The 13953-nt window shown below is 40.3% G+C and overlaps 1 protein-coding gene across 3 annotated transcripts; it reads right to left on the minus strand.

The window, feature by feature from the left end:
* Nucleotides 1-256: 256 nt before the first annotated feature.
* On the minus strand, nucleotides 257-10945 carry ccna1 (cyclin A1). Of its 3 annotated transcripts, XM_088639467.1 has the most exons (10): nucleotides 10837-10945; nucleotides 10176-10357; nucleotides 2808-2983; nucleotides 2338-2572; nucleotides 1667-1782; nucleotides 1372-1595; nucleotides 1032-1236; nucleotides 793-906; nucleotides 574-707; nucleotides 257-501 (listed from the first exon to the last, which is right to left on the minus strand). In XM_088639467.1, exons 3-10 carry the CDS (start codon nucleotides 2967-2969, stop codon nucleotides 450-452), a joined length of 1242 nt encoding a protein of 413 aa, XP_088495593.1. In that variant the 5' UTR covers nucleotides 2970-2983; nucleotides 10176-10357; nucleotides 10837-10945; the 3' UTR covers nucleotides 257-449. The 3 variants fall into 3 exon arrangements, with proteins under 3 accessions (XP_088495593.1, XP_088495594.1, XP_088495592.1); XM_088639468.1 differs by lacking the exons at nucleotides 10176-10357; nucleotides 10837-10945 and adding an exon at nucleotides 3239-3450 and having other exon boundaries at nucleotides 1667-1779; XM_088639466.1 differs by lacking the exons at nucleotides 10176-10357; nucleotides 10837-10945 and adding an exon at nucleotides 3239-3449.
* Between the last annotated feature and the right edge of the window lie 3008 nt (nucleotides 10946-13953).

The following is a 13953-nucleotide window of genomic DNA, read 5'->3' on the forward strand; positions in this document are numbered from 1 at the left end:
TTTCGAAGGACAGACTAAGCCATCTATAGCAACTTAACCTGCTAGTTGAATACTCAAGGTGATGAAGTCATTAAGGCCTCAGCTGAAAGCCCCTTTTAATTTGAAGTATCAGGGGGAGGGGGTTAATGGCAGCCTACTGTAAGGGATACAAGGAAAATGGCAATAAAGAATATTGTTGCCTTCTATTAATGCTTAAGTGCATAAACTTAAAGCAGGTAAGGGTACTCAATGAAGGAGTTCAAAAAGCAAGCAGAAGTTACTTAGGATAAAATTTTATTGTTCATTTGATAGCCATCTCAGAACCATCATAAACATTGTAAAAAAATAAAAAGATTAAAAGTTCTGAGGCACTTGCAGGTCATCTCCTGGAGTCCCAAGGATACAAAATCAGTTTTAGTTAAGTGCCATTTGTTCACATGATCCATCCTGGGGAAGGCTAGTGGAATCCTTTAATGCACCGGGAGGGAGTCTGGAGGAGTTATTAAAGATACACCACAGTACCTGCAAAGGAGGATAAATCATTACTACAGATCAAGTCACAAATCAGGAATGGTTTAAAAAAAGTTCACCTACTTAGAGCTCTTGTACTTTACTCTCATGGCCTGTTGTGGTCGATCAGCTGCACCAAGATACACCTTGTGAAGATCTTGCAGGCAAGGTGCAATTTCATGTACAGAGTAACCAGTGAAAGCACAGAGGGATTCAGGCTGTTTGAGACAAGAAGCTTCATTTAGCTGGCCATAGAGAAGGCTTTAGAATGCTTAGCTATACAAGTATAAGAGAGGAGCTTACCCACAGTCTCCCATTAAGTGTGTAGTTTGCAAGACAGTATGCTGCTGCAGCAACCTTAGATGGGAGATGCTTTAGAAAAGGGTCCACATCCAGCAGGCTTAGTTCAGATACATACTGGAAGCAAAGAACTGGGTTTGAGTTACATTAACTGGTTACCCCTCACCCAATCTTTTGGTGAAGTGCCAAATCTGCACAAGGGCTTTGGTTTTAAAAGAAGCCAAATTGCCAAGTGTACTTACCAGGGCAAGGTTTTCTGTTCTACTACAGACTGCTTCAATAGTCAGGAACTGCCTCAAGAATTGATAAGCTGTAGGTACAGTCATATCAAAGCCTAGAACCCTGAGAAACAAGTGCTCCATCCGTAGCAGCTGCTTCTTTGTGTAGGCTTCATCTGTGATGTAGATAAACTCGTCAGTCTCTGGGGGGTAGATCTCCTCATATTTCCTAGAAAATGCAGGGGCGCATTAGGAATGAACACCTCTAAACTCTCCTCTCCACCTTTAGTTTAAAAAGGTGCGCATCTGCTCAGCCTGAAATTAATCAATGAGCAGGTAGGTTCCCCAAGAGCCCTGTACTTACGACGCAAGAAGAGCAGCTGCTGTCCCCACTAACTGCAACTTCTCTCGCAAGACAGACATGCAGGAGAGAAATCTGTCCAGATAGTTCACAGTCAGGTAGAGAGTCTCCAGGCACAGTTTATACTCCTCCCCAACTTCAACCAGCCAGTCCACCAAGATAACGCGCATGCTGTTGGTAATGTCCGGTTGTTTCTTCATGTACCCAGGCTTGGGTCTGCACTTGACCTGAAGGTTACAGAGCTTGTTAGGGATAAGCACCCATTTCCTGAGGGGGGTACCAATTATGAAGAACCCACCTCACTCTCCCTCAAGTGGCAATAGATGTCCTTCACATATTCTAGCGAATCTGGAGGTGGCAAGGGCTCTTCATCCTCTGGTTGAGATTGCATGGATGCATCCTGACATGACCCTGCTGAGCAAAGCAGGTAACAGTACCTATTGTAGTGACTGTGCAACACATTACAAGTGGGTAATTATATTGACTAGTCCATTGCAGTTATCATTAGTGGTAATAAGATGTTCATGCATAAAAATCAACTGCATATTTACTAAATGGCCAGCAATCAGCACAAGTGAGGCCAAGCACATGAATCGTATTTAAAGAAAATAAGTATTCCAACAAAAACAGATTCAGTGTGGTGAACCACAGAAACACAAACCATTATTCTTTGTAAATTTACTTAAACCCTAAATGTGTTGTACATAGATGGATACTGCACTTTAGGAATGAAGTGAAACTGGATAGTTTCACTTAATGGCAATCATTGAGACAAAAGCATGTAAACCACAAGTCCTTTGAATACATGATCTAGTGGGCCCTGCCACCTTAAAAGATGCTCAACAAAATGAAGCAGAGCTAGACTTGAGATGCCATTTTCAAATCATAGCTCTGCACAAGAACATGTTGCACTTCCACTCTGAATATAGGGGAGCCATCTTCAGTTCTGTTGTAGCTGAGACTACTTACCTGAACTAAGGTCCAAGAAGAGGCAGAACTCTCTGTGCTCCAACATGGAGGACTCTTCATATTGCAGTGGTGGCTCTGCAGACAGCCTTGTGCTGGAGACAGACTGGACAATCGCATCAGGTTCCTCCACATAGATTTCAAAGTTTGATGTAGAGGGACAAGTAGGAAAAGTCATCTTCTGGGATGAAGGGAATGCATTATCCCAAAGCGATCCATTCTTGGAGTGCAGAGCACCCTTAAAAGGGTTAAGTAATACAAGTTATTGCCAGGGCACATCAAGCAGCTAGGATGAGACCAAGAGCAGAATGCAAATGCTACGTACACATTTACATTTAAACTGTTTTAGGATTAATCTTAAAACACTGCCAAAATATGCAATCTCTTACAGGGCCTTGGCCAATTTAGGAGATTGATTTATGAAGTGCATAAAGACCTAAGGCAGCTGAAGTTATACATTAAAAACCTCTCACCTGACCAAATGATCTGCTGTGCTGATCATTTTCACTTAGAGATCCTAGTACAGCCCTTTGTTTCGGCCTCAAATCCCACTGTGAGCGAGGTACTTCCAAGTTCTGTACTATAGGAGCCAGGTTCTCCTTGTTCCTGCAGCCCCCAACCAGGAAAGAACTCATCTCCAGATGATCAGCTTAGGTGCAAGAAAAGTAAAATTAGGATAACTAGGTTAGTTTCTAAAGATGCCATGCATGTCATTCTACCTGGATTGCTTTTTACCGTGCCCGTGTGGCAAGTTGCTAGCCAGTAAATTAAGAGGCCAATATACCACGTACGTTTTCGCGTACAAATAGGCTCACCACTAAAACAACACGGTCGCCTTCAGAAGTTATGAACATCTCGCATTAGAAGTAGCACAGAGCGAAAATTAAAATTAAACCCCTCAAACCTTTTAATTCGCGTAATCCAGATAATGCACGCCCTGCAGCCACAAACAGAGTAGATTTCTACTTTACATTAAAATCCTCCCTTAAAGAAGTTGGCGTCACTTCGACTATATATAGTTCTCATAAAATAAACCTGAATTCAAATTAAGCGTAATAATCAGCTCATTTTGTACACTCAGCTGTTGTGGGTCCATCAGTGACACATAGCAATTATTTTCAATCAGACCGCTTTCGAAGGTTTCGACCAATCAAAGTCCAACTATCAGACACGTGAGACGTCACCACAGCAACAGAAGAAGCTTTCACCTGCGTGATTGTGCGTCTCCTTCATTGTCCAGCTGATAGAAATTACAGGTGATGGTGTTTTATCTCTATGGCGACACTTCAGTTGAAACTATATGCCCGCTTTATTTCTTTAGACCAAGAAAAAAAAATGCTTAAAATACTGATTTATAAATCAGTTATATCAGTTTAATTGGAATGCACACATGACATTTGTTCTTGGACTGATTTAAATAAACATTGCACACAAAAAGAGGGTCTGTATAGTTATTTTCTCGGCAAACTCTTCTCTCAGTAATGTCTGATTTCTAAGCCATGTGTGAAGAATTTCTGCACTGCTGCTCTGGATAATTTTTAGCTTTGACTCTTTCCTCTAGGTTTCTAAATGCCAGCTTTATAGCGGTTGGTGATTTATTTTGTGCAGTACACATCTAGTATTTCCATATGCCTCCTTTAAAGCCTGTCATATAATATAATTTTAGATGATCTGCATGGATGGAAAGCAGACAAGAGCTTGTTTGAGGCAGAAGGGTGAACAGATAAAAAGATGCATTTAACTTTCAGAAATAATAAAACAGGACGCCAGGCCGGTGCAGTGGGTTAGCGGTGTAGGGTGTTTAACAGCCCTGGGGCCCTGGGTTAAACTCCGGACGACCTGGGGTGCTGTCTGCACAGTGTTTGCACGTTCTCCCCAAGTTCATGTGGGAGTCCTCTGGGTGCTCCAGTTTCCTCCCTCTGTCCAGAAAAATAGAGTACTGGCAGGTTAATTTCTGGGAGAAATGACCCTGGTCTGAGTGTGTGGTTGTGGCTGTCCTTTGGTGTACTGGCGTTCCATGCAGGCTCCCCTGTGACCCTGAATCGGAAGCCATGGTTTGAAAATCGTTGGATTGAATCTATAATACAGCTGTTACTTTCAAAATCAATTTTAACTTCTGCATTGGATTTATTTTATAAACAAAAATGTACATAAACTGTAATGTAGCAAAGAAGGTAATAAATGATACAGGGAAGCAGTAATCGTCTCGTCTATATTAAATCAAACTATTAGCCTACTAAGTTGCATTGTGACAGCAATTTAGAAGTTAGGTTATATTTTCATGCATGTGTACTGATGATATGAAATAAAGAAAGTGTTTGTGTTTATATACTTTTTGTACATTGTTATTAAATGAAGGAAAGTAAGTTTTTGCTTTCTGAAATGCTTGTAGGACATTAAGACAATTTTAATATTTTGTGTTTTTAATAGAGTCATGATCGTTATTTTTGATGCAGGAACCTCTGTAGTTATACATAAACACATTTATTGAACATATTGTAATGATTCAAGTAGTAGGTTTATTCCATGCTGAAAAAAAAGAAGAAAGAAAACACAACGTTTTGGCCGTGGGGCCTTCTTCAGGTGTTATGATCACGACTTAAGACATGACTTTTCATTTTCAATGTTCGTATTGTAAGTGATTTGTCATTTAGAAGGTTTGTCTCAATAGGTTGAGTTTTTAGAAAACAAAAAGTATTTATTTTTGATTTGTTGTGTCAGTTTCAGCATTCAACAAAGCCATTATTAATGTCACACAGTCTAAAAAAATTGTGTTGTCTCTGTGTTTTTCCATTAATAGGGAAGCTTTAACCATTGTTGGTGATGTTCTGTTCTATTCTATCTAAAGTTCTTGGCTTTGCATTCTTTTGTTGTTTAATCTCCCCTACGACATTTTTTATCATGACTGAATAATTAGTCTTTATACTGTAAATGTGTTTCAATACTGCTTAGTGTAGCAGCAAGGGCTATTGATTTAATATGTGTAAGAAATAATGAAGTGCTGATATTCAAGTTCAGTGCGATCAACGTACAGCAGAGAAAAGGCAAGACGTTATGAATGAAGATTAAATGGTAATGATCTATTATATTAAAGGCCATCAATGAAAAATAAAATGCAAAACATGTTCCTTGGCACTATAATAAATCATGGGTAAACCAGATTCTATGAAGATAGATAAGGCTAAGTATAAGTATTTCTCTCTATGCCTGTAAAAACTGTACATCTTTATACACTGCTCCCAATGTACTGACCAAATGACTGGGAACAGAATAATCTACAAATAATAAATCCCTATAATTATTTATCCCTTTAAATAGTAATCTGCTCAAGAAACTCACGTTTGGGAAACATATGGAAATCATATATACAGGTGATTGTTCTCTCTGACCATTCAAGATTCAATGTCTAATTGTAAATAATTGCACACACCTTTTTAAGTAGTTAAAAACAGGATGGAAAATGACAGAGGTAGTTTTATAATGGACTTAGAATAAATTCAGCATATTACACTTACTTTAGGTAGTCCAAGATCAAGTGATGATGAACATATGTGAAATTAGTGATCTGTAACTTTCATTGAATATCAAAATTGGTAAACCAGAATCCAATACATTTTCTGTAAGTATTTACTGCATATGGCTAATAAATGTCCAACCACATTCAATTCTGCTGCAGAATTAAGAGATTAATAACACCATTTACCATGACTCACCATGTTGGCTAAACAGGTAACCAAACACAGTAACAACACTTATATGAATACACAGATTTTGTTTTAAAAAATAAATGAAAATTCCTGAGTAGCTATGTGAGTACAAATGTATTGATTCTTCATAGTCTGTTTTTGACTGAGAGCACTCTTCTGTCCCTGATCTCAGTCCAAGAAACCTAGACGTTTAATTTGTTTGTGATATGCCAATAGATGTTAATCAGAGTTCAACTCAGGCTGAGAGATCACTGAACATGTGTTTTTATTAGTTGCCAGGGATAATGGAATGGAATTATGGGAGATTTACTCATGCTTTGAAACACAAACTAACTAGTCATCAGTGACTGTTCGCATAGATTAGAGATGTAGAATGATTAAAAAATCTGTTCTGCAGGAGCAGAGCAGTGATATAGAATGCGTTTTTTTTTTCAAAATATGAATAAATCCGTTGGATTTACTGCTTACCCAGTAGAACGTTATCATTTGCTTCAGAATCCTAATGCTATGCAACAATCAATCACTTTTCAGAGGTGGGGTAGGGTGAATTTATTTTCTATAATATACAATATTGTAGAAAATATTAGGTGGTCTTATTTAGAATTTTGAATACTAAACAGATGTTACTATTAACTACTGTACGTGCAATAGAAGAGTAGGACACATTTCTTATGCTGAAGGTACAGTATGTATTATTCCCTGGTGGGTGAGAGCTCAGCGTCGTTGGCTTCCTCAAAAACTGAACACATTCCCACGATGAGCCACATTCCACCCGGGGCTACTCGGACTCACTCAGACAGGGTGATCTAGCCCCCTCCAACCAAAGTAACATGTGCTCAATCCAATGGGGTTGCTACTGTTTTGCCACTGATCCAGTGCTCTACCATTGAGCAATCCTCAGACCTAGGCAGTTCATTAAACAGTACTAACCTGTGTCACAGTGGAATACTCAACCTCAATCCTCCTTGAAGAATTTCAGTTAGTCATGAACCTGCTCTGCCTGTCAGCAACCTGTGTCCTGACCTCTGGAACTGATCTCTCACAGCAGTGCAGCCCCCACCCCTGTTTGTTTTTTTGCCTAAAGGCTGGGTTGACTTCCACCCCTCTGGCTTTGTCCTGCCTCATCCATCTCCGATGGCTCAATTGACCACATCACTTTGGGTCTGTCTGTCAGCCTCTGAAATATACAGTAAGTGTAGGAAAACCTCCGTACATGCTTCATTCCCTCATCCTCGTCCCCAATGGAGCCAGTTTCTTCATCTTGCCAAAGAAGGATGGACCTCTTCTGCCCTGTATTGATAACATAGAACTAAACAAAATCATGAAGAAGAACTGGTACTGTTTACCTCTGATTCCATCGCTGCTGAAGAGGGCCAGCAAGTCCTCCATCATTACTAAAATACAGTAGATCTGAGGGGCACAACCTGATCCACACCTCGTGGGAAGGCGACAAGTGAAAGACGTCCTTCAATACCAAAGCAGGGCATTAAGAACACCTAGTACTGCCTTTTGGCCTGTGCAATGTTCCGGCCGTCTTCCAAAAAAAATGCCCCTATCATGACTCTCACCAGGAATGGGGCCTGGCCAGGGCAGGTGGAGCCCTGACACATAAGAGGCCTGCAAGAAAACTGTGCCACTTCACCACAGCCCCAATCCTTCACCAGTTGGATCCCTCATTACCCTTTGAGATGGAAGTAGATGTATCTGATATGAGAGTGTGTGCAGCCCTGTCTCAACATTTTGGATTGCCACCCAAGATCCATCTGTGTGCCTTGTCCTGGAAACTCCAGTGGAGCACAATTATGACTTGGGCGACTGAGAACTGCTGGCAGTCAAGATGAGCCTCGAAAGAGTGGATACACCTCCTACGGGGAGCCTTTCTTGGTCTTCACGGACTATTAAAACCTACAGTACATCAGCCAAGCAATCAAAGTTTTCTGGTATTAGATTAATTCTTTTTTCAGAAACTACAACGCAACCATTGGCAAGCACATTGGGCCCCGTTCTTCTCCTTGGAACAAAGAACGGGACTTGACACCTTGTCAAGGATCTGTGCTCCCAGGGTTCCCTAGCCTCTAGCCCTGTTTCCTCCTGATGCTCCCACTGGGTTAACAGTTTGTGCCCCAAAAGGCCAAGCCAGAAGTGTTAAACTGGGGCTATTCATCCAGAATGGTGGCCATCCACGAGGGCAGATGTGGAGGCATGTGTGGCGGCTTGTTCTACACGCTGCCAAGCCAAAGACTCCCGCACAGCTCCAACTGGTTTATTACTCTCCTGGTCAGTACCAGACTGTCTGTGGCAGTCTATCCCCATCTCCACCCTCCCCCCCACCCGCTTCTGCCCTAAAGACTGGGTTTACTTCAAGCCCTATGCAGTATGTTTATATCTAAGCTTATTAAAAAAGAGGTTCATAAAGTGATGTAAAGAAATGTTTCTGATGATGGGGTACCAAGGAGATTATTATTTAAGGTGGACCACTGTTCATCTTTCAACTTTCCCTGTGTAATTTTGAACTACTATCGAATAAGCACTAAAACAGTACTTTGACAGATCTACAGATTGAAAGTTTGATTGTTTTTATTCTCTCTAACTCCTTTTGTGAGTGAAAATGAATGAAAAACCTATCTTCTATAGAAATCAGAGAATATTGTTAGTCAGGCTATTACAGGTGCCTTTCATTCTAACTGAAAGGTCATTATTAACAAAAAGAAGTAAATGCAAACTGGGGCCCCATTTTTCTGGGAAATCAGCCAACCAATCCAACATTTCTGGTATTAGATTATTTTTTTTCAGAAACTTTATTGCCCATGGCTTTTTACAGACTATAAATCTTGCACAAGTCTTGTTTTCCATTTGCAAGTGTTTTAAAATGACTGTTCAGCACTCTACCTCCTGATGACTGAAGAGGATGGCACAAAAGAGACATACACAATTGCTTTTATGAAATGTACATTATACTGTAGCTTACCATATACCAGCTTAGCACACAGACAGCCTACACTTAACAGTATGCTGGCATCGGTTGTTTGTATTCTCCTACTGTTCCGATTTGCAGACATGGTCAGACAGGAATGCTCAGAACTTAATATTTTATGACTTTGTTTCTATAGCTGAATCTTAATGAGAGACACAAAAGCGCTGTGCCCTGGAAGTCAAGAAGACAGTACATTTTCAATTATTGGAGAATTTTTGTGCAAAACAGTGCAATTTCAATGCAAGAGAAATAAAAGCACAGAGCCACATCCCTCTCTGCATAGGACATTTCAGCAGAGGCAAGGTCTTTCATGCAAATGACCCTTGTCTGGAAAGCTGGCACAGACAGGAATAGCCCCTCCTGAAAAGTCTTGATACTGCAGGCACATGTTATGGTGGATGATGAAGCATACAGTAAACTCACTCTGCCTGCAGAGAGCAAACATGGAAATAGGCTTGGCCAGTCACTGTGTATGATCCCTACTGGATGAGTGAGACCTGTCCTTGCATGATCCCTGTGGATTTATTCAGCTCCTGATACTCCCTATTACAGATTCTGTATCAGGTAGGGGCTGTAACCTGATGGACCAAGACTGCTATTCTTATCTAAACAATGTTGTATCATACTGCTGCCTTGCATAAGGAAAACAGTAACACCACCATTCATATTTTGCCTGCGCTATGTACTGTATGGCTCCAAGAAAAAAACAAGTCAAGCTTGGACATACATTTTCTAAATTGTAAGCAGTGTAAGTGTTGTAAGCACATTTATCTTGTTAAATGAAATGTATTCGTCATCTGAACATTTGTATGCCATTTCATTCTAAAGACTCAAATTTAACATAATCTGGAGTCACATTAATTGATTGCTGTGACTGAAAGAGAAAGTCATGACGGGTTACATTCAACCATCAACATAAAGAATATTTTGTGATTTTCTAACCATCTTTTCATTTGGTCTGCAGGCTACAGATAACATTAAACTGAATTTTGGCAGCCTCCTAAAAAAGCTAATCAGCCTGTTCTTGAAATGCAATAATACAAGTGATTTATTTTTCCCCTACCCAAATGCTTACATTGTGGTATGTGGAAGATGTTTTTCATAGTTACCCTACCCAAATGCTTACATTGTGGTATGTGGAAGATGTTTCTCATAGTTACCTAAGTTTTGGAACACATTTTGATCACATTTTGAACAACTCCTGAGTTTGATTCCAGCCTCGGATGGCTGTGCATGTTCTCCCGGTGTTTGTGTGGGTTTTCTTGAGGTACTCTGGTTTCCTCCCGGTGATGTGCTGGCAAGGTGTGAGCTGTCAGCCGCAACTGTCCATCGTTCTGTGGCCCTGCAATAGAGTGATATTGTATTCAGAGGCAGAGCAGTCATGTGTTTCAGGTCCTTTTAACTGTTCATTGGAAAAAAACAAACAATGCTCTCCAATCATTGCACTGCAGAGCTCATTATTTTAAAATAAATGCTCTTTTCTGCATCTACAAAGAGCTGTGGCAGGGTCTGAGGTAGCAGATCACATTGTCTCTTAGGCTGACAAGTTGATAAACTTGAAGCTTTTTTGGGTTTCATTTAGCCTTTTGGGATTTTATTGGCTGGGTTTCACCAAAGGACATGGTCTGTATCCAAAATCACGGAATAATTCTTGAGCATTGTCTTTCTTTCCTTTAAAATCACTCCCTTATTCTTCTGCTTTAAAGAAAATCTTTCAACCTTTGTTTGATTTTTTTAAAAACAAGTCCAAGTCTAAATCGATCAATTTGGACAAATCAATCTGAGAAAGTAATTTAAACAGACTGAGTAATTTAGCCTTACTTCAGTATGCCCCAGTCTCAGTACTCGATTGTCCTCCCTTGATTTCTGCACAAACAAGGGAAATCCTTCATCTGAAATGACACATAAATCATAAATCATCTTCAGTGCCTCAGTGGCTCGTAATATGTTCTGCCCATTGAAATTCATCCATCGCAGACACAGAAAGGTGTGCTTCTGAAAATGTACGAGTCTGAGACGCAGAGAAACAAAGCAATGAGAAGTGTCATAAGTGATCCACATCTAAAACTTAGAAGTACATACTGTTACTACTGTTTTAGCTTCTCCATACTGACTCCCTGTTGAAATCCATATTAAATTATCCATCTTACATTCAAAGCCATTTACATTCAGTTTATATACATGACTTATTACTGTGTAATCATAGCCGTTCCAGGGACGCCAAATATGTAAATGTAGTGGCTCTCTGAAGGCACCAGTTCTGTAGGGTTTGGGCATTTACTGAGACAATTATTAATTGTAGCAGTAAATCACAAAGTTGATTCCTTTGATGGCTTTAGAATCCAACCATGCGACATAACTCAAACAACGCACACACACAGGTACTAATACATGAGGATACATTTATTAATACATAGAATATGCATATAAAACTAACAGATCTTATCGAGAGGGTTATCAGAATACAAAAGATATATATTCCGTCAGTTACAAAGAGTTACATATATCAAGAGGACATACGTTCAGTATATCATTCATTAAGACCGTTTCGTAAATGAACTTGGTTATAACTTCTACATTAGATACTCAAAACAAGTACATAACTCTTAGGAATTAAATTGATATCAACTGGTTGGGATAACAATTGAATTCTCGAGCTGTAATGCATTGAAGTTGAATACTCATCCAATCTTTGGGGATTCAGATCTCCTGCGGGCACAAAGAAACAGTTGCAGGCTGTTGCTGTCCAATCCGCGCTCTCTGGCTCGGTGCCAGGCTGTGCTGTGCGGCTTGCGACGGTGCGCTGCTGATGTTCACTGGCCGGCTAGTTAGTGTTGGCTTTAACTAGCAAAGTTTGTGCACAGGAGAAAAGATGACTGTGGGTCCCAGCAGATCAGGAAGAGGACCGGTTCGTTCCTGATGAAGAGCTAGTTCTGAATAGTGATTCAGCTGTCCACAGTTCCGACCTGTTCACGAGGCCTGCTGCTGGTGCTAACCTCGGGTGGATCCTCTGGTTACTCTCTGGCATCCTCCGCTCTAGACTCTTAGAACAAAGGAAAGTTCTGGCACTCGGACACACTGGCCGTTCCGTGGTTGTCCGGGCTGAGTCTCAGGATGGTCAGGAGGCGCGCTGCGAGAATGTCCTGCCCTTGGGAGCCTTCTGCTCCTGGGCCGTCCTGCCCTGGAATTCTCCTTTGAATTCCCTTTAGAATTGTCCACAGAATCCTCCAGAAATCTTGCTGAATCTCTCCTGAATCTCTCAGGCTCTCTGTGTTGCCTGTTTTTACCTGGAGGAACTTCAGCTCGTTGATTGGCTGAAAGTTCCATGGGCATCAGAGTCCCACGTGGGTTACTCGGCCCTACCAGTCCCTGATTGCTTGATCAAGGTGAGATATGAGTCACTTACTCCTGACACTTAGGAATGCAGTCCAGATGTCCATCTGGCACTCCCTAGACAGATAGGTGCCAATGGATGACCATTGATCATGATAGCCAGGCTTAGCTAAGTGCATCCCCCTTTGGGAGCTGTCCTTATCAAAGGAACCTTAAATCAGCCTGCATGAATAGTTTCTCTGTGGCTGCACCACAGAGATGAACAGAGAAATGGGGCCTCATTTGGGAAGGCTCAGAACACTTAATTCTTTCTTATTAATAAGCCTCGCCGCTACAACTGGATGCTTAGCATCTTGACCTCCTTTTTTTTAAAAAAGAGGAACACTAACTCTTAATTTAATCAAATCCAACAGCAACATTTAGTTTATTTTTATTATATTCCATCCATCCATATTCTAACCAAATTCAAGTTTGCAGGGGAGCCAAAGCCTATCCCAGCATGCAATGGGAGTAATGCAGAATACACCCTGGATGGGATACCAGTCTATCACAGGACACACACAGACAGACACTCACCAGCTCCAATTTTCTGAGAAGCTAGTTAGCCTATCAGTATATCTTTGGACTTGTAAGGAAACCGGAACACCTGGAGAAAACTCACACACATACACTCCACTAAGGTAGCACACAAGGTATAGAATTGCAACCAGTATAGTGAGGCTGAACTTCTAAGCTGTGCCCCTGTGCTTGCCATTGTGCTGCCCTATTATCATATTGTATGTTTAAGAAATAATCAGAATTGCATTGTTAAAGGACTTAGAGTGAAATATGAAATGATTGTGCAGCTGTGAAAAGACAGAAACTGTTGCTTGGGCTTTCCTTAAATGAAAACACAGTTCACTCTCTTCTTGTAATGATATGAAACAACAAATGTGCAAAGGGCACTGTTTACATATAATTAGAAATCATTAAACTGCAAATTCTGTTCTCTTTCCCCTTGTACACAGCTGACTCTAAGAAGAGGTCGAATAGAGAACAGGCATTTAATAACACAAAGGGTTTTGGAGTCTGTAGCAAGCCACCATGCCTTGCCATTGAAGATGATACAAATATAAGCCCTATATAAAGATCTCTCAACTGATGATTTTTTAAAATTATTTTGCCTAGACATACTATTGATTTTAAAAACTGTTTCTCTAAACGAAACATTTATTCAGCCATTTGAATCCTTTAAAAAGGTTTAGTTTTGCAAATAAAAAACCCCACCTGATTTATTGTTTAAAGATCGATATATTTTAAAATAACTCCAAAGTCAACTCACCTGTATGAATTGTGAATAATTAATGGCAAATTACATCATTTACGTACCAATACAATACTTGCTTGAACATAATAATTTTCAAATTTGCAAATTTACCAAATCAGAACAGAAACACAAGAATTACATTCCAGTACTGACTGTGTACTCTATTTGGTCACTATTCCCTTTTCTACGTGAGTATAAATGCAGATTGGATTTAATGCATGAATAACTATCTGAAATAAGTGGCAGAAGACATGCTTCCTTATCCATAACCATGTGACACACATCTGAATCACACTGCA

Source organism: Lepisosteus platostomus, chromosome 7 (assembly GCF_059453375.1).
Source record: "Lepisosteus platostomus isolate fLepPlt1 chromosome 7, fLepPlt1.hap1, whole genome shotgun sequence".
NCBI classification, from domain to species: Eukaryota; Metazoa; Chordata; class Actinopteri; order Semionotiformes; family Lepisosteidae; genus Lepisosteus; species Lepisosteus platostomus.

Coding starts and splice junctions, on each gene's coding strand:
- ccna1 (XM_088639467.1), bottom strand. CDS start 2,969: ATGAGTTCTTTCCTGGTTGGGGGCTGCAGGAACAAGGAGAACCTGGCT. Junction 1,783..2,337: donor CTTCTTGGACCTTAGTTCAG/GTAAGTAGTCTC, acceptor TGCTTTGCTCAG/CAGGGTCATGTCAGGATGCA. Junction 708..792: donor CACTTAATGGGAGACTGTGG/GTAAGCTCCTCT, acceptor TGTCTCAAACAG/CCTGAATCCCTCTGTGCTTT.